This window comes from Octopus sinensis, linkage group LG12, assembly GCF_006345805.1.
Source record: "Octopus sinensis linkage group LG12, ASM634580v1, whole genome shotgun sequence".
Lineage (NCBI taxonomy): Eukaryota > Metazoa > Mollusca > Cephalopoda > Octopoda > Octopodidae > Octopus > Octopus sinensis.
The window spans coordinates 21174198-21194791 of NC_043008.1; the positions used below are offsets into that span (position 1 = coordinate 21174198).

The 20594-nt window shown below is 36.8% G+C and overlaps 1 protein-coding gene across 1 annotated transcript in view; it reads left to right on the forward strand.

Moving 5' to 3' along the window:
• The window catches only part of LOC118765693 (uncharacterized protein PB18E9.04c-like), a 206946-nt gene that overhangs the window by 81501 nt on the left and 104851 nt on the right, over positions 1–20594 (forward strand). Inside the window, exon 5 of the mRNA XM_036508073.1 lies at positions 141–230. Within this exon, the coding sequence (XP_036363966.1) occupies positions 141–230 (90 nt within the window). The remainder of the gene's footprint in view (positions 1–140; positions 231–20594) is intronic.

Consider the following 20594-nt stretch of genomic DNA (forward strand, 5'->3'; position numbering starts at 1 on the left):
GAAAATATTGCCTGAAATAATTTTACGTTCAACCTATGCTAGCATAAAAAAAATACAAATGGGTATAAAACAAATGAATGGGTCCGCTCATACAAGTTTTATTTTATGAAACTTTCAGGTTTTCTCTAATTTTATTTCAGCCTGAAGAAAACAACCAAACTTCTTGCTGATCATGAAGATTCACTTCAGAAAAAACTTGAAGCCAATAACGAAAAATACAGCGATGAGATGTTAGTATTTAATTTTAATTATTTTTATTAGACATCGATATTCCGATACATGTTGGTTTGAGTTTCATTTTATTCTTGTTTGATTTCTGAAGTTGTTCCTTCTTCTTTAACCCTTTAGTGCTCAAACTGGTCAAAACCAGCCGAGAATAATTTCCCTTTGTTTCTTTGAGCCAGCCAAATCTAGCCCTGTCTGATTTCTCAACAAAATTGCTAAAAAGAAATATAAACAAATCACATTGTTGAATTCTTGTAGCTTTGAGATAATGTAATTTAAAGCATTCCCTGCCTTTATTCAAATAAAAATATCATGAAATTTTTGAGACTTCTTGGTTTTTTCAACTTTTGAAAAGAGGTGTATATCTTAGTTTTTAACGATATGGCATCAACAAGTAGCAATTCTGACTTTGAAGGTTTTTCTCTTGGTGCTGTACAAAATATAAATGGAAACAGCAATGATTTGTCTTTGGATGAATCTGATATTGATATTTATGAATCTTCGTCAGATGAGGAAGATTTTGATAATGAAAGTGATAAAAATGAAAGTAATGTAAATGATATTGAAAACATTACGGCAACATAGATGAAGATTACTACATCAACCAGAATTCCTGATTTCACAGAAAAGACTAGTTCACAACACAGTCTACCTTCCGATGCTCAACCATTGGACTATTTGTTTTTATTTTTACCGAAATGTTCTTTTGGAACTGTTGCAGAGGAGACAAATAAATATGCTCAACTGATAATTTCTATTCATGGAAGACCTGATCCATTATGGCAGCCAACTGATACCTCAGAAATGTCAGCGTTTTTTACTATAAATATTATGTTTGGTATGAAGCAGCTTCCTCAACTGTGGAACTAATGGAGTCCTGGTATAAGGTATGGAGATCCATATATCTCCGGCATTATGTCTATCTATAGTTAATTCATATATTGTTTATGTAAAAAGCCACAAGATACCTCTGCCACCAAAAGATTACAACCATTTGAAATTTCGGGTTGATATCGCACCTCAGTTATGTGAAGGCTTTTCTTCCAGAAAGCACAGAACTGGGAGAAAAGCAAGATTAACTGAGGTGGATGTCAACAGTGAAAATATTAATTTCCATAAAGTGGAAAAAATAAATGGAAGGAAAAAAGTTTGCAGACTATGTTCGCTGCAAAAAAAAAAACAAAACTTGCAAATGGATATCAGGTCGAGACTTCATATATGTGTTCGTTTTGTAAAGTGCATAACTGTATTTTGTTATTTGATAGTAATACTATCATATATTCCTTTCATTTTATTACAAATAATATGTGAAAGTGAGAAAAACTCATTAATTTTCAGTATGTTACACACCTGTATTCATCTTTATCTCACCTGTTAATTAGATTTTTTATTAGATACATTGTTATGCAAATATATTCATTAAATTAAGTATAAGAGTACCTAGCCAATGGTTTCATACTTTATTTTCAATGAAAATATTTGAATGAAATATAGAAAAAGAATAAAATCTTGTACCGATTACACCTGTATTTTAATTAATTCAAATTAATGTACCTCATCTTAAAAAGTGCTAAAATTGTTGGTAGTTGACATCTGGGATAATTTTAGTTACAAATCAAACAGGTAAGATGCTTTAAGAATTTCAATTTTAGTATTTGTCCATAATGTTATTGCTTTTACACCTGTTAATTAAATTTACCTGCCCATAAAAGTCAAATTTAATCAAAAAGCACCCACTACACTCTCGGAGTGGTTGGCATTAGGAGAGGCAACCAGCTGTAGAAACTCTGCCAGATCAAAATTGAAGCCTGGTGCAGCCATCTGGTTCGCCAGCCCTCAGTCAAATCGTCCAACCCATGCTAGCATGGAAAGCGGACATTAAATGATGATGATGATGATGATGATGATGATTAATAAGCCTGCTGGTTATTTGTGATACCAGTGTCTAAAAAGATGCTGGTATTCTACATATCATAGCAGCGAGATTTGACTTGTATGCAGTGACTGGTGCTTCCCACTGATGAGGTCCAGTAGACTGAAATCACATGATATTGGAATTCTGATACTCATGATAGACGATTCTTGTGTGCTACAATCTGTGTGTGTGCTTTTATGCACCAAGCACCTATATGAGAGAATCTCTCAAGGCTAACAATGCAGTATTCAGTGTTCTAGTAAGGCATCTGTGTCAAGTTGGATATAAAGATTTTGGTAGTAATACTACTTCTGTTGCTAATAATTATTATTATTGAGTTAAAACAATAAAGTAGTGAGCTGGCAGAATTGTTAGCACACCAAGCAGAATGCTTAGCACCATTTTGTCCATCTTCACATTCTGACTTCAAATTGCACCACGGTCGACTTTGCCTGTCATTCCTCTCAGGGTCGATAAATTAAATGCCAATGAAACATTGGGGTCAATAAATTAAGCACCAGTGAAACACTGGGGTCGATGTAATTGACTAGTCCCTTTCCTGCAAATTTCAGGCCTTGTGCCTTCTGTAGAAAGGGTTATTAAATGGCAGAAACGAGCTGGCAGAAACATTAGCACACCAGGCGAAATGCTTAGCCGTATTTCGTCTGCCATTACGTTCTAAGTTCAAATTCCGCTGAGGTCGACCTTGCCTTTCATCTTTTTGGGGTCGATAAATTAAGTACCATTTGTGCACTGGGGTTGATGTAATCGACTTAATCCCTTTGTCTGTCTGTCCTTGTTTGTCCCCTCTATGTTTAGCCACTTGTGGGAAATAAAGAAATAAGAAAGGATTATTAAATTAAAGCAATAAATTAGCACCTTGCGTTGTTTGTTCTGTTTGTTTTCTTTCCTGAGTTCAAATTCCACCAAGTTCAAATCTGTCTTTCATTCCTCAGGGGCTGATAAAGCAAAGTACCCATCGACTACTGAGATGAGGATATTAGCTAACCCTTTCTCCTCAAAAGCACTGATCATGAGCTTAAGTTATAAAAACAACTATCATTAACAGTAGCAGAGACTGAGACAAATAATTTTCATGCTTTGATGGAAAAAATCTAGAAAAGTAGTCTTGATATGAATGCTGTCTATCCTTATAGTATGCTTCACAAGTCCATCTTACTATCTACTTTTGAACAGCATTTCATTTCATTTTATGCTTCCATGCATCCTCTTAGAAAGTATTAACTTAAACTTCTTTATTGACTTTTAAAATGCTTTTAAAACATTAGTTGCAGGACTGCAATCACTGACCTATGTTTCTGCATGTGGCTGATTCACTTCCACCCTTCAGAGATGCTTTGTTTTATATCAAGACCATCTGGTGTTTGGCAACCACTCTATTTGCCTTCACCGGTAATTAGAATGTTCTGCTCATGATCATAAGGTCACAAGTTCAATTCCTGAATTGGACAGCGTACTATATCCTTGAGTTCGGCATTTCATTTCATTTCATTTCACATTGCTCCTATCTACTCAGTTGTAATGTGTACCAGCTGCATGCTGGGGAAACCCTCTTTTACACCAGTTCTCACATTCTGGATGTTTTGCTGGGTCAAGGGTGAGCGAGCTGAAAAGGTAACTAGGTTTGTACATGACTACATAAAACAATAAGTGAAGTCACGGTACATGTTTCCAAACCATATTTGCTTGCATGTGACAGCTAGCTGTATTGTTTTCACATATCAGTGAACTTTGTAGAGACTAAAGAATCATATTTGGAACTTAGTTCTTTACATGAAAACCGAGACACTATTCTCTCTTGAACTTCAATCATCCTCATGGGAACATCCACAATTCCTTTTGATATTTTACTCTCATTTTTGCTATAGAATGTTGAAGATTCTGCATAATTTTGGCAAGTCAAGCCACCAAGGATCTTGCATGGCTCCAGTTACAAAAAAACTGTCTGGTGTTCTTTTTTTTTAAATAAAGATTCTTTTAATATTTAGTTTCTAGCATCAATTATTTATAAAGGATTGCTTTTCTCTGGAAGTATTCAACAATGGAAATGTTTTTTAAATTATCAAGTTTTCCATGTAATTATCTGTCTCTCTGGGTATATTCTTCCTTTCCTTATTCTTTTTACCATTTATATATATATAAAAAAGGAAATATATTGTACAACCTAACAAAGTAAATATTCTATCATATTTATGCATTCGCACACAAACACACACCATTTGTTCCTTATAAAACCAATCAGTTTTTGCATATAAAATGCATCTAAATGTAAGTTTGCTTGATATATGTATTTTAGAAATAAAAGTGGTTTGATTATTGATGCTGAAAGTATTCATACCATAAAATATTTTGCAAAAACTCATCTAGAATTCTTTCCGATTCCTTCTCATCCTACTATACTTTCAAAACTCAATTTTCTTTCGAAGAACATTTCTCACAGAGTTAGATTCCAGGAAGTTTCCTTGTCATTTATTTTGAGGAATTCTGAAGGGTATTTCATTGGTTTGCACGAGCGGGGTTGGGTGGGGGTGGGGGTACCAAAATTATTCGCTGTCTTTTTGTGGATGACTTGAAGTTGTACGCTTCACCTCATATGCATGAAGTGAAAAAGAGCCTTGACCTGGTTACAACATTCTCAAAGGGCTGGAGTTTGGTCCCGATAAATGTTCCCATAATGGTTGTGAAAGAAGGAAAAACTGTGAATCAGACTAGCAGCATCTTCATCAATGAACTGAACTATTTCTCTGTATCTGATTAGGTATGTTACAGGTACTTAAGGATGGACAGAAAGATATTTTACAATGGCACCTGTAATAAGGAACATGTCACTAAAGAATATGAACCTCGGAACACTACATAGAATATATTGTTAATGGACATTTGGGATACTTGATTGAATGCTTGATGAGATCTGAGCCATTGATGTGAAAACCTACAAGGTATTGGCCAGCATGGGTAATGTTGGGGTGGAGTCTAAACATTGATTCAGGCAGTTTTTGAATGTCACATCATATCCCTTCAGCAATATCTTTTGACTACCAAGTGTCAAAGTGCAGTCTGCCTACATGAGGCATGCTACTGCATGTGACTTCAAAAGCAGCTCCTTGAGAAACACTCCCTCGAAAACATGCTCAACGAAGTTGCATGTCTCTACAGCATTATATCATCAGGTGAAAGGATGAGTCCATGGTAGAAAGCCATGCATGGATATAATAGTGGAAGGTGTATATTTTTAGCTTTTATTTTAGCATTTCCATACACCTTGTATTCTTTTGAAAAAATCATGAATTTAAGATTTCCCAGCAGATAGGATGTCTCTTAGTGAACGACTTTCAGTTTCTTAATTCTCATTAATCATTGATTGTTCTGTTTTTGGTGGATGGTGGACTCCTTCTTTTATTTATTCTCCTTAATGATTCCTCAGTTTTTCCTGCATCCATCTCATTGCCACAAGGTGACATGTTAGAACAGCCGTTTGGGGCCTCTGGCTGGCTCTGTGCTGCAAGGGGATGAGACTGTTGTGTTTCTTGTTGTCCTATCTTGTTAGTCTCTGATGTTGATGAGGATGAAGCATATCTGTTCCACTCTAGCCATTCTTGAAATTGTGCTCAGTAGTGCTGTTGAAGTAATAGTAGTAGTAGTGGTAGTAGTAGTAGCAGCAGCAGCCATAGTCTCCTTGTCCCTTGCATTTAAAAGGCCTTCTGTCATCAGTGCATCTGCTGTTGTCTGTTGTTTCTGACCTCTTTTTTGCTTCTCTTTCTTTCTCTGAGGAGAAAGAAAGCTGTCAAGTGGTCTTTCCTGTATCTGAGCTTACCTACTTCCATGCACCTCTAGTCTGATCATCTCTCCACTCCCACAATGGGCTACATCTCCAGAATAGTCTTTTAGTCTTTGCAAGGGAAGGGAGTCATCAGTATACAAGTGTTGATGCAAATCAGACCTGTATCATTCTTATTTCTTTATTGCCCACAACAGGCTAAACAGAGAGAGGAAAAACAAGGACAGACAAAGGGATTAAGTTGATTACAACGACCCCAGTGCATAACTGGTACTTAATTTATCGACCCTGAAAGGATGAAAGGCAAAGTTGACCTTGGCGGAATTTGAACTCAGAACATAACGGCAGACGAAATACCTATTTCTATACTGCCCACAAGGGGCTAAACACAGAAGGAAGAAACAAGGACAGACAAATGGATTAAGTCAATTATATCGACTCCAGTGCATAACTGGTACTTAATTTATCGACCCCGAAAGGATGAAAGGCAAAGTCAACCTCGGCGGAATTTGAACTCAGAACGTAACGACAGACGAAATACCGCTAAGCATTTTGTCCAGCGTGCTAATGTTTCTGCCAGCTCACCACCTTTTGTGTCATTCTGTCGATGCTCACCATCTGCCTATACTGTCACACAAAAATAAAGCAAGGCTCCATGTCTGCACCAATATCTCTGGCTATGATCCTTGTCTATCTTCTGCCTATGTACTGTGGCACCATCCTCTATATCACACAACCTCTGCCTGCCTTCTCTCGTCATTTTCAGTTTTAAATAACTGGTACAAATGTCTATATACCTTGTTCTGCTCAAGGGAGCACACATAAATGAGAGATTTGTTCCAGTCCTCTTTTGAGAGCATACAGAAATCCTCTCCTTTTTTTACGTAGAGAAATACTTGACAATTAAAGATGCCACCTCAGTTGGTGTTGTAAGCATCAACAACAAATCCTGTGCGACCAGTGGTATAGTAATAATAATAATAATAATATAATAATAATAATAATAATAATAATAATTTATTTCTTTACTACCCACAAGGGGCTAAACATAGAGGGGACAAACAAGGACAGACAAAGGGATCAAAGTCGATTACTTCGACCCAGTGCGAAACTGGTACTTTATTCATTGACCCCAAGAGGATGAAAGGCAAAGTTGACCTCGGCAGAACTTGAACTCAGAACGTAACGACAGACGAAATATGGCTAAGCATTTCGCCCGGCGCACTACCGTTTCTGCCAGCTCGCTGCCTTTTCAAATTATGCTCTTCTTTGGATAGTGCACTTTACTTCTTGATATATCTTTCCTACACTCAGTTATGTCCATCAATTCCTTTTGATCTCCAATACTAGCAAACATTGAGCTACTGCTGTTGTTCTTGATGCTCTTGTTATTGTCATTTTAGTTGATGTCCTTGCTACCTTTTCTCTTTTTTTTCCCTGTACTTTAAATGTTCTGTCTGAAAACTGTCTAATTGTCATGTTTTGTTTTGTAAAGTCTGTATTTGCCAAAACTGAGTGGATACATTCAATATTGAGATTGTTTCTAACATTATGGTTAACATCTTCTGCTACCAGAGGGAGGTGATCAATGTGAAAGACGAATAAATAATTCAAATAACCACATTGTGAAAAGATATACATGGCTAAAAACAATGTGTAGATGAATGGGACACTTTCAAACATTCTGAAAGTCCCTCTACTCTTGGCAAACTACCCTTTTTTCTTTGGCCATCCTCCAACAAATAGTAGTAGTAGTAGTAGAGGAAATGCTGTGCAACAAGATAATACTAAAACTTAGAGAAGAGGACAATGACTACATCTGTAATCTAAGGAATCTAATCTCCTTAGAGCATAGGCGAGAAAGATATGCCATAATATACAAAAGGCAAAGTTGACCTTGGCGGAATTTGAACTCAGAACATAATGGCGGATGAAATACCGCTAAGCATCCTGGAAGGACTTGTCCCAAACTTTGGCATCGAGAGTTACACAAATACTAGAACTGGGCGCCGCTGCATAGTGCCAAGGACTCCAAATTTGCCATCAAGATGTAGGACAAGATACTGCAATAGCCTGGGCTTCAGAGGTCCACAGCTCTTCAATATCCTTCCGAAGGACCTGAGAGACCTGCATAGGGTGGATGTAGGTGTCTTCAAAATAAAGCTGGACCTCTTCCTATCAAGTGTCCCAGATGAACCAACTTTGCAGCAGGAGTTGCAGATGAGGGCAACTGCATCAAACTCTCTCATGCACCAAATGTGAATTGCTAAAAAGCATTCGTGAAGTAAAATTATGTAGCAACACTAAATGGCGGTGCCCCAGCATGGCCACAGTTCGTGAGCTGAAACTAGATGAAATAAGAATAAAATAAAAATGAAATAAAAGTGGAACCTAAACCAAGAAGGAGTGAAAGTGAATGAAGTTTTCTGAAGTACATCCATGCAACCAACATTACTGAGAACAATAATTTGCTCAGAATGGCAAATATCATAGTAGCAGAGAATGTGGACATGGCCACAAAGAAATTGACCACAAATACCAGAGAAAAGCACACTGAGCTGTGGTGGGAAAGATGAATGCTGCAAACTGTTGAAACACTTGTGAAAGACGTTTCAGTGTTGGACAGAAAACATCAAAGACAAACTTAGGAATGAGCAGAAGTATGATAGATTGAAGAGAGAGGCTCTTGGTTGTATCAAGGAAGCAACTTTTGAGTGGATTTGAAGAATTTGAACAATGTGATTCTTTTATTCTTGTATTTGTTTCAGTCATTTGACTGCAGCCATGCTGGATACCACCTTTAGTCGAGCAAATCGATCCAAGGACTTATTCTTTGTAAGCCTAATACTTATTCTATCGGTTCTCTTTTTGCCGAACCGTTAAGGACACAAACATACCAGCATCGGTTGTAAAGCAATGTTGGGGGGACAAATACAGACACACAAACATATACATACACACACACATATATATACGACGGGCTTCTTTCAATTTCCGTCTACCAAATCCACTCACAAGGCTTTGGTTGGCCCAAGGCTATAGTAGAAGATACTTGCCCAAGGTGCCACACAGTGGGGGCTGAACCTGGAACCATGTGGTTAGTAAGCAAGGTACTTATCACACAGCTACTCCTGCGCCTGGATTGCAAAGAAAGCAAAGGTATCCAGGTATTAATATCAAATTAAACAATTCCTGCAAATGAATCTCTTCAGGATAGACCAAAAGGAGTTCCACCAGGAAATTAATGGAGGGTTAGCGCTAGCGAAAGAAGTGTTTGTCCTAAATAAACAGGAATGTGAAATGTTTTGGAGAAACATTTGGAGTAAAAGAAGAGAAGAGCACAATAAAAAAGCTGAATGATTAAAAGATCTAAAGAGAGCCACTGTATATCTGATGCAAAAATTTTAATTACATTTTAATTAAATTTTAATTTAATGATTTTAATTATTCTGATAATTTTAATTATCAGAAATTTTAATTACAGAGAGGACTATTTGAAAAAGAAGTCGATATATGAATAACTAGAAGTTACCAGGCCCTGACAGAGTGCAGGGCTGTTGGATGAAAATGGTTTAACAGGTGCTACACAAAGATTGCAGAACAGCTTAACATTCTAATAGGGAAATGGATAGGAAATATTAAACTGGTTGGCTAAAGGCAGAACAATTCTGTGCATGAAGGACTTGATGAAAGGAAACACTGTTGAGAACTATAAACCAGTATCTTGTTTACCTCACCTGTGAAAGTTATTGACAGGGATAATTGAAGACAAGATGTACTAACACTTGGATGAGAAGAGCATTCTTCAAGAAGAACTGAGAAAGTTTGAGATATATGAACTACTATCATGGGAGATAAAACATTTGTGGACGATGGGAAAGGTTAAGGTGGTCCCATTTGTTGGTGTTGGGGTGATTGGGCACTGTGAGCACCAGAATTGTAAACTGTTTTTTAAGAAGTGGAGACAACATCAGGGTGGGCCACTTGCAGAAAGCAACACTCCTTGGAACTGCTACAATACTTAGAGAAATATTTGACAATTAAAGGCGCCACCTCAGTCGGTATTATAAGCATCAACAACAAATGCTGTGCGACCAGCGGTATAATAATAGTAATAATATTAATAATAATAATAATAATAATAATAATAATAATAATAATAATAATAATAATAATAATAATGATAATAATAATAATAATAATAATAATAATAATAATAATTTCTATGTAATCTCAAGTTTTAAAACAAACATAATTTTCTTATAGTTTCTTAAACATTCTCTAGAACAATACTATGTGCAAAACCAAATATATGACACCCTAGGCATAACACTTCTAACTTGTCTCTTGAGGTCTCTGGGTGAGACTTGGAGCCAGCTTGTACAAATGCAAAGCAAAAGTCAAACATATAATGATAATATTAATAATAATAATAATAATAATAATAATAATAATAATGGTTTCAAATTTTGCCACAAGGGCAGCCATTTTGGAGGAAGGGATAATTCAATTACATCGACCTCAGTGTTCCACTGGTACTTAATTTATCAACCCCAAAAGGATGAAAGGCAAAGTTGGCCTCAGTGGAATTTGAACTCAGAATGCAGCAGCAGACGAAATAGGAATAAAAGGCAGAGTTAAACTCAGCAGGTTTTGGACACCAAGCAAAAGAATTTGGAACAAGTACCACAAAGTATTTTGTCCAATGCTTTAACAGTTCTACCAATCCACCATCAGTAATAGTTTTTGTTATAGTCAGGGATGAGAATTTGCTAAGTAGGGGTTTGAAGGGAGGAGGAATTAGATGAATAATTTAACCCCAGTACTTGACTGGTACTTTATTCTATCAGTCCTATGAGGATGATGAAAGGCAGAGTTGGCTTCGATTGGATTTGAACTCAGAATTTAAAGAGCTGAAACACTATTGATATGATAGATGTAAACTTTTGGTATTGATGATATACATAGAAATCTATCAATATGATAAAAAAATCTTACATGCCCACCCATCCACTGTATAACTCTCAGTTATACAGTGAAAATGTTCAGTAAATAATAGAATCTAGAAATAGCGATAGTAATAATCTTGGGTCCTTTCTTAGACATGGGGTTATATGTTGTACTTTAGCTAATGTCGAGAAGAAAATTGATGTCATTCTCTTTCTGGTAAATATTTTATTATTGTAAGTATTTTTTTCTTTAACTGAGTGAATTAATAAGTGTGAACAAATTCCCTTAAGGGCAAAAACTTATTTTGGTAAGAAACAGGACAGAAATAGCTTCCCAATAGTTTGAATGATGTGGTCTCTCCACCTTGCAAACATTTACTGTACGAGAGTGTTAGACTATTAATACATTCATTGTTGGAAAATTATAGAAAATATATCATATTCTGATGGATATACATTCTCCAACATTGTGATGGAGACAATGTATTGAATTTATTCATGTAATACTATTAGTGCATTTTCTTTTATCTTGTTTGAAAATGCATTATTTTAAGACTTGTTTGGAATGATCACTTGGCAAATCAGCTCCTCTGTTGAATCTGCTTCCTTCATGTTTTTCTGCTTTTGTCCACAGTTGACATTTATATTCAAAGTGTGAATAAATTGCCAAAGAAATATTTTATCATTACATATCCTTCCTAACATCAGTCACTGTGTCGCTGTATAAGTTCATTGTCAGTCGAAAATTCTGCATTAGTTTCCTTGCATTGTGTTGTAATAAATTGGTTTGCTTAAGAGTACAACAGAAATGTTTTAGCAGAAAAAAAGATTATATAATTTTATCCAGATGTCTACCTCATCTTCAGAGATAAACATTTTTTTTTTTAGATATTTATTTTTGTACTGGTTCTAATTCACTTTTTATTATTCACTTATTATTATTATTATTATTATTATTTATCAACTAAGGCAGCTAGCATACAGAATCATTAGCCAACCAGATAAAAATGCTTAGTGGCATTTTTTCCAGCTCTTTATGTTTCGAGTTCGTATTACCCTGAAGTCAACTTTGCCTTTCTCCCTTTCAAGGTTAATTAAAATAAGTACCAGTTGAGCACAGGGGATGATGACATTGATTTACCCCCTTTTCTAAAGTCGATGGCCTTGTGCTAAAATTTAAAACCATTTTTATTTGTCAACTCTTTTACTCTTTTACTTGTTTCAGTCATTTGACTGTGGCCATGCTGGAGCACCGACTTTAGTCGAGCAAATAGACCCCAGGACTTATTCTTTGTAAGCCTAGTACTTATTCTATCGGTCTCTTTTGCTGAACTGCTAAGTTACGGGCACATAAACACACCAGCATCGGTTGTCAAGCGATGTTGGGGGGACAAACACAGACACACACATACACACACACACATATACGACGGGCTTCTTTCAGTTTCCATCTACCAAATCCACTCACAAGGCTTTGGTTGGCCCGAGGCTATATTAGAAGACACTTGCCGAAGGTGCCAGTGGCACTGAGCCCGGAACCATGTGGCTGGTAAGCAAGCCACTTACCACACAGCCACTCCTGCGCCTAATTAAGTAATTGATTGCTTGATTAATCATTCAGTCAGCCAACTGTTTTGTCAGTGTCCTATCATTTCCATTAATGACCTCATGAACAACCTGTCCTTCTTGGAGATGACAATGGAACAGAAGTGGAGCAATAAGGGACTGTCTTGATGAAGTTGGTAATAGTGATTGAAAGGCTCTAACAAACAAAACTGTTTGATTGACCAAGCTATTATTCAATAAATCAATTAGTTTATTCATTAAATTTGTTAACGAGTTTAATAATAAGAGATAGAAATGAAATAGTACCAGTGTGTGTGTGTTTTTTATTCACCCTCCTAAGATGCCACAAAATTTGTTACAACAAACACTCTCGGAGTGGTTGGTGTTAGGAAGGGCATCCAGCTGTAGAAACTCTGCCAGATCAAGATTGGAGCCTGGTGCAGCCATCTGGTTCGCCAGCCCTCAGTCAAAATCGTCCAACCTGTGCTAGCATGGAAAGTGGACGTTAAACGATGATGATGATGATGAAACAATTTCACAGCAAATGACTTGTAAACTAAACCCAGAAAAATAATATTTCTCTACTTCGGCTTATTCCTAGATGTCCACGGAGAACCAAACTGGTTTTGAAATGGGACCCTTCATTAAGGGTAACTGGGCTACTAACACATCTGAAATCAGAAAATATAGAAGTGAAGATATTTACCCATCCAGCAGAGCATATTGAAAAGAATGAAGCCAGTATGCTCTGCTGCATGGGTAATGTCAGTGTGCATAGACATCAGAGTGCAAGTGATTTGAGAGAATAACTGGGTATACGCCGCATCAGATGCAGGGTGCAAAAGGGATGACTGTACTGGTATGGACATGTAATGTGCATGGATGAAGACAGCAGCATCAAGAACTGCTGATTTCTAATTGTGGAGGGAACATGTGGAAAGGGTAGACCCCGGAAGACATTGGACAAAATTGTGAGAAAGGATCTTTAGCTGTTGGGCCTTACAGAGGGGATGACAAGGGATCATGACTCCTGGTGGTCTGCTGTGCATGAGTAGACATATCAAACTAAGTAAAATCGTGGTTGTCCTTGCATATAGGCATGTCCCCTGCATCCCTCTTCAGCTGAGTGATCCTAATCTTATTTCTTTACTACCCACAAGGGGCTACACACAGAGGGGACAAACAAGGACAAAGAGATTAAGTCGATTATATCAACCCCAGTGCGTAACTGGTACTTATTTAATCGACCGCGAAAGGATAAAAGGCAAAGTTGACCTCGGTGGAATTTGAACTCAGAACGTAGTGGCAGACGAAATACTGCTAAGCATTTTGCCCGGTGTGCTAACATTTCTGCCAGCTCACTGCCTTTGTGATCCTAATCTTGTAGGCTCGTGGATGCTGTGCCACATAGAGAGCACCCATACTTGTGCTGTGTGAAAGCACCCAGTACATTCTGTTATGTCATTGGTGTTAGGAAGGGCATCCAGCCATAGAAACCTTGACGAAACAGACGTAGAACACAGGCAGCTCTTCAGCTGACCAGCTCCTGTCAAACCGTCTAACGAATGCCAGCATGGAAAATAGACATTACATGATGATGATGATGATGATGAAGATCTGCAATTGGGGATATTAGTACTTTCTGGTTTGTCAAGAAATGAAGGAAGGATCAGAACGAAAAGTATATGCGTTTGGTAGTTCCATGATCAAAGAGATGATAATGTTATAGGTAAGGTCCATTAGTGGTTTCATATCAGAATACTTGATGATAATCCATGACAAGGAATATTAGAAGTTACCAGTTCCGTTATCATTTGCCTTGGATTATCATTGAATTTTCCCCTACGGAACTGCTAATGGACTTTATCTTTTTACCTATAACTTTATGAATTCTTTGATCATGGAACCACCAAACACTAATACTTTCCATTCTGATACTTCCTTCATTTCTTGGCAAACTGGAAAGTACTGATATTCTTGAATGACGATATTCTTCATTTCTATATTTTCTGGCTTCTCTCTCTCTCTCTCCAGTGATGAAATACCTAGCTTATGTAATCCTTACTCAATATCATGATCCACATGCTTGGCTATTCAAGAAACTGGTGTAAGAGTCTCTATCCTTTTATCATAACTACCCTGCACAACTCTCTTTTACTCTCTTTTACTATTTTACTTGTTTCAGTCATTTGACTGTGGCCATGCTGGAGCACCGCCTTTAGTCAAGCAAATCGACTCCGGGACTTATTCTTTGTAAGCCCAGTACTTATTCTATCGGTCTCTTTTGCCGAACCGCTAAGTGACAGGGATGTAAACACACCAGCATTGGTTGTCAAGCAATGCTAGAGGGACAAACACAGACACACAAACATACATATATATGACAGGCTTCTTTCAGTTTTCGTCTACCAAATCCACTCACAAGGCTTTGGTCGGCCTGAGGCTATAGTAGAAGACACTCGCCCAAGGTGCCACGCAGTGGGACTGAACCCGGAACCATGTGGTTGGTAAGCAAGCTACTTACCACCCTGCCACTCGAGTTCAAATTCTGCTAGGGTCAACTATACCTTTCATCCTTTTGGAGTTGATAAAATAAGTACCAGTTGGACGCTGGGGAACCATGTGGCTGGTTAGTAAGCTACTTACCACACAGCCACTCCTGCGCCGTTTACATCCTCTATATAAAATATTTTTCAAGTGATGGCAAATGTTTTGCTTTTTCGTTTTCTATTTTAATCTGTATCCACCTTTGATGGGCAGTTTTAGTTTTCAGTTGCAGTTCAAACTGGAGTTCCAATGATAAACCAAACTGAGCAGTCTTAGTACATACCTATTACATTAAGTCAGATGTGGTAAGTAGCTTGCTGGGTGGAGACACATGGCCTAGTGGTTAGAGCAGCGGACTCGCGGTCGAGGGATCGTGGGTTCGAATCTCAGACCGGACGATGTGTGCGTTTATGAGCAGAACACCGGCGGAAGGTAATGGCGAAACTTCTGCTGACTCTTTCGCCATGACTTTCTCTCACTCTTTCCTCCTGCATCTTGCAGATGGACCGGCTTCCCATCCAGGTGGGGAACCTATACACCAAGAAACCGGGAAACCGGCCCTTATGAGCCAGGCATGGCTCGAGAAGGAAGAAACAGCAACAAAGTAGCTCGCTTATGAACCACATAGTTCTGAGTTCAGTCCCACTGCGTGACACCTTGGGCAAGTGTCTTCTACTATAGCCTTGGGATGACCAAAGCCTTGTGAGTGGATTTGGTAGACGGAAACTGAAAGAAGCCCATCATATATATGTATATATATGTGCATATGTGTGTATGTATATGTTTGTGTGTTTGTGTTTGTTCCCCCCCCCCAACATCGCTTGACAACTGATGCTGGTGTGTTTACGTCCCTGTAACTTAGCGGTTCAGCAAAAGAGGCCGATAGAATAAGTACTAGGCTTACAAAGAATAAGTGCTGGGATCGATTTGCTCGACTAAAGGCGGTGCTCCAGCATGGCCATAGTCAAATGACTGAAACAAGTAAAAGAGAGTAAAAGAGTAAAATAGAAGTCTTGCTAGCAAAGAAAGTAGTTTCAAAAATTCAGCAAGAATTACAATGCATAGACTATAGTTATTCCATTGAAAAGAATTATGAATTATATTTCTCATGGTGCCTGTATTTTATTTTTTGCCTTTTCATACAGTTCTATTTTGCTTTTTTTCATTGGAACCATTTTGTAAAAATAAATTTTAGATCAGTTTGTTGAAGCCGTTTAGAAAAGATGAGATAAAAAAAAAACACTGATTAGTCTTAGGGAGAGATTTGTATGAAAGCAGATTTTTTTGTTCTCCTCATAACCAATCAAGCATCATAATTTTGTGATCATATTCTGTTATTGTTTCTAAGTATCCTGAAATAGTTCTTATATAGCTTTTGCATGCTATACTTTTATTGGAATGTTATATGAATGGTTATTGTAATAGCTCTCTTTTTAAATGAAAATTGCATCTTCCTACGCGAATTTATGCTATATCAGAATATCTGATTCAAAAGACTAAATAGAATTTTCACTAATTCTTAAATATCTATTTAAAAAATTGTCTGTAATGTAAAATGCTTCATAAATATTTGTAAAAGACACATAATGTTTCTGATTAGTTTGGAAGTTTTAAAAATATTTTAATTTTCTGAAGAACAATATTAAAAAAAAAAAAGGGAATGATAAAAAAATTTTTAATCAAAATATTATTGTTGAGTGTGTTTAAGCCTGTTTTATATTTTGGAGTGCAGGATATGAAGTCTATTGAATAGCAGACATAACTGATAAACCAATACAAATGGGAGACAGTTTAATAGTGGAAGAGAGAGAGAACTTTTAAAAATTCACATTGCAACATATTCTTTATCAAAGATATGAAAGACAGGGAAAGCAAAACAAAACAACAACAACAACAAAAAATATAAAAAGAGCAATAAATTTCATTATCTGTGTCTCATTAACTTTTCAGCAACTAATTTGTTGTAATGTCTTTAAAAACTTCCGAATTAGACTAAAAGCATTTTCTTTCCAGCAGTGTGTGGTGTTTATGTTTCTTTTGAACAAATTTGAGCAGTACAAAAGTATCATTCTCTGAGGAAAAGGAAAACATTGATATTAAACTAAAACAATTTTATTTAAAGCAGTTGTATACTGTCAATTTAATGTGACAGTCCCATAAAGGGAATCACACCACCACTATTTAGCCCTAGGAAGCATCAACACTTCCTGTCGGCCTTGACACATTCCCTGTGTCCTTATGTTTACAAATGGGGAGACAGGCACCCCCATCCAGCTAAGCCTGCATCCAGAGACATCAGTCTGGAGTAGCATGGCCTGCTCGCTGAAGATACCTGTCTAGACTTTGTAAAGATATGTATATATAATTTCAGTGAAGTAAATTCACTGATCACAAAAAATAGAAATATTAAATTTCTAAATATCTCAGAGAGATATAAGCAATGGTGGAACGATAGAGCAGTTGTATACTGCCAACTTAACGTGACAGTCCCATAAAGCTAATCACACCACCACTATTTAGCCCTAGGAAGCATCAATGCTTCCTGTCAGCCTCGACACATTTCCTGTCTCCTTATGTTTACAAAGGGGAGACAAGCACCCCCCCCCCCATCCAGCTAAGCCTGCATCCAGATATTTAGAAATTTAATATTTCAATTTTATTTAGAGTAGGATCAAACTGTTTTTTGAGTTTGTATTGAATTTAAATATTTGGTACTGCATTCACCTTCATACGCGCACTCCGCGCTAGCTAGTCGTGACTAGTCGATCCTACAACGACTACCTAGCAATGAAAATAAAACACAAAATAAATAATTTTGTTTTATTTATTTATTTTATTTTATTTTATCTAGTTTCAGCTCACGAGCTGTGGCCATGCTGGGGCACCGCCATTCGTATAATTTTTGTATAATTTAGTATAATTTTTGTGTTTCTTTATTGGCGTGTGAACATAGCTGTCATAGGAACATGTTAATATGGGTTGAATAGATCTATGCAGTCATCATTCTATTTTTCTCATTAATTCTTCATGACCCCTAATACATTCTAGCTACATTAATTTATGACACTCTTTGAACAAATGAATATGCCTGTTTTATTTTATTTAAATAAAAAAATTTTTTTATTGCCCACAAGGAGCTAAACATAGAGGGGACAAACAAGGACAGACAAAGAGATTAAGTTGATTACATCGACTCCAGTGTGTAACTGGTACTTAATTTATTGACCCCGAAAAGATGAATGGCAAAGTCAATCTCGGCGGAATTTGAACTCAGTATGTAATGGCAGACAAAATACCAATAAGCATTTCGCCCAGTGTGCTAACGTTTCTGCCAGCTTCCTGTGTTCATGGCTGTGGGTTGGGTACCTCAAATACTACTACCCACTACCACCATTCCTCACCATACACAGCAGTTTCTTGATGTGAATGTGCAATGTGCCAGTGTCCTTCCCACCTACGCTTTGATGTCATTCTCCATCATTGCCATTGTCACCCTCAAGCCCATTTTCCATCTGCAGTCTTGTGGCTGAAACAAGCAAAATACCAAAATTAAAGATATTCATAGTGACATTGAACACGTTACCAGCCTACTGTTGTTACCACAACTTGAATCAAACTACTTTTAGAAAATAAACAAATCAAAGATGAAGTTATTTTTATTTTACATTTAAAGATTTCAAAATAACTATCTTTGAGAATATTATACTATTCTGAAATTCATAATTTATCCCAAAGTTATATAGTTTTGCAAATAAAAATATTTTTGAAAATTTTGAGTTCCAGCAGAGAATATTTTTGCCTTTTAAAATGTGAAAAGATATTTTTAGATAAAACATTGAAAATGAAGTAAAACTTTGATATGATAAATTTTCAAACATTTTTGTCTGATATTTAATTTTCAAATGTGGATTTGGTGGTTATTAAAATTTATATGTTTATAAGAATTCTTAAAGTGAGATATGCCTAAGTACCAGATATATCATCGTCTACTTACTTCATTTAAGCCCTTCACTGTTTATGTAGCATAAGCCATTGTTAACTTTTCTTCATTTTTCTCAATTCTGGTCTGTCTTTTATGCTTCTCCCCAGTTGGAGCACCTTTTTTTTTTTTTTACAGTCCTGCCTCAGTATTGCACTTCATATGTTTCCATGATGGAAGGCTTCCTTCTCCAAGGTTTTCTTGGTTTTGGAATTGTTATCAATGCTCCAGCATTTTTCTGGGTTTTTCTAGGTTGTCGCGTCGACCCTACTCAAACCCATTTTTACCCTTGGATAGATGTGTTCCATATTAGTCTGGCCTTTCTTCTTTGATCTGTCTAGACTAGGAGGCCCTGCCAACATAATCTCAGGAACAGGGAGTACAGGGTGTGCAAGCACAGCCCTTAAAATTTTGTGAGGACAATGAAAACACTTTGAACATCCTCCTGAAAAACTTCACTGCCAAAATAAACAAGTGTTGAAATGTTTTTGGGTTGACTTGAAACATTACTTTTCCTTTATTAGATTTATCTGATTTGATTGATGTACAAATATAATAATATTATTATCATAAAATGTTTGACTATTGCTTTGTATTTGTACAAGTTGACTCCAAGTCTCACCCAGAGACCTCAAGACACAACAAGTTAGAAGTGTTATACCTAGGGTGTCATATATTTGGTTTTGCACATAGTATTGTTCTAGAGAATGTTTAAGAAAACTTAAGAAAATTATAAGTTTGTTTTAAAATTTGAAATTACATAGACAATGTTTTACGTAGGATATAGGCAGTTCCCATGGACACTATCTTTTGAAATTCTGCCATTTTGGGGTTTCCTGGTATCTGAGCTAGGTAGCAATCAGCCCCTTTTGCTATTATTCCTAGGGCACCTATGACAACAAGTATTGTTTTAGTCTTGAGGTTCCACATTTTACCAATTTCTATTTCAAAATCTTTATACTTGCTCAGTTTTTGGTAGGTCTTGACAGATACGTTTATATCGATTGGGACAGTCATATCAATGAGGAGGCATAATTTTTGTCTGAAGTCTTTCATTATAATGTCTGGCCTATTCGTATCTATCTTTCTGTCAGTTTGAATGGTGACTTTCCAGAGGAGTGAGATGTGATCATTTTCAAGCACTGGAGCTGGTTTGTGTTCCCATTAGTTTTTATCATGGGGCAGGTCCAGATTTTTGCAAATTACCCAGTGAATATATTGTGCTGCTCTATCATGCCTGTTGAGATACTATGGAAGGTGCAAGAAGACTGCACTTGGAGACATCATGATTAATGGATTAATTTTGTTGTTTACATACATGACACGTTGGGCTATGGACATTCATTAATAATGAATTGACCTGGTAGTTCCTTGTAGGTAGGCATTGATCTTGGGCAGCTACGATAAACCCTTCTCTTTCTGATTTTAAGCCAGAAGAAACTAACCATTGATGGGTAAGCGCTTTGTCAACATTGACACTATTATCTCTCTCTGAGTATTTGCCATTGAGAGGTTTTCCTTGTCATTTATCAGTAAGAATATCTAAGGCAGCAGTTTTAGTACGGGTTTTCATACGCTTAGCTTTTTCTGTGCTTGTTTCCAGTATGTCTAATC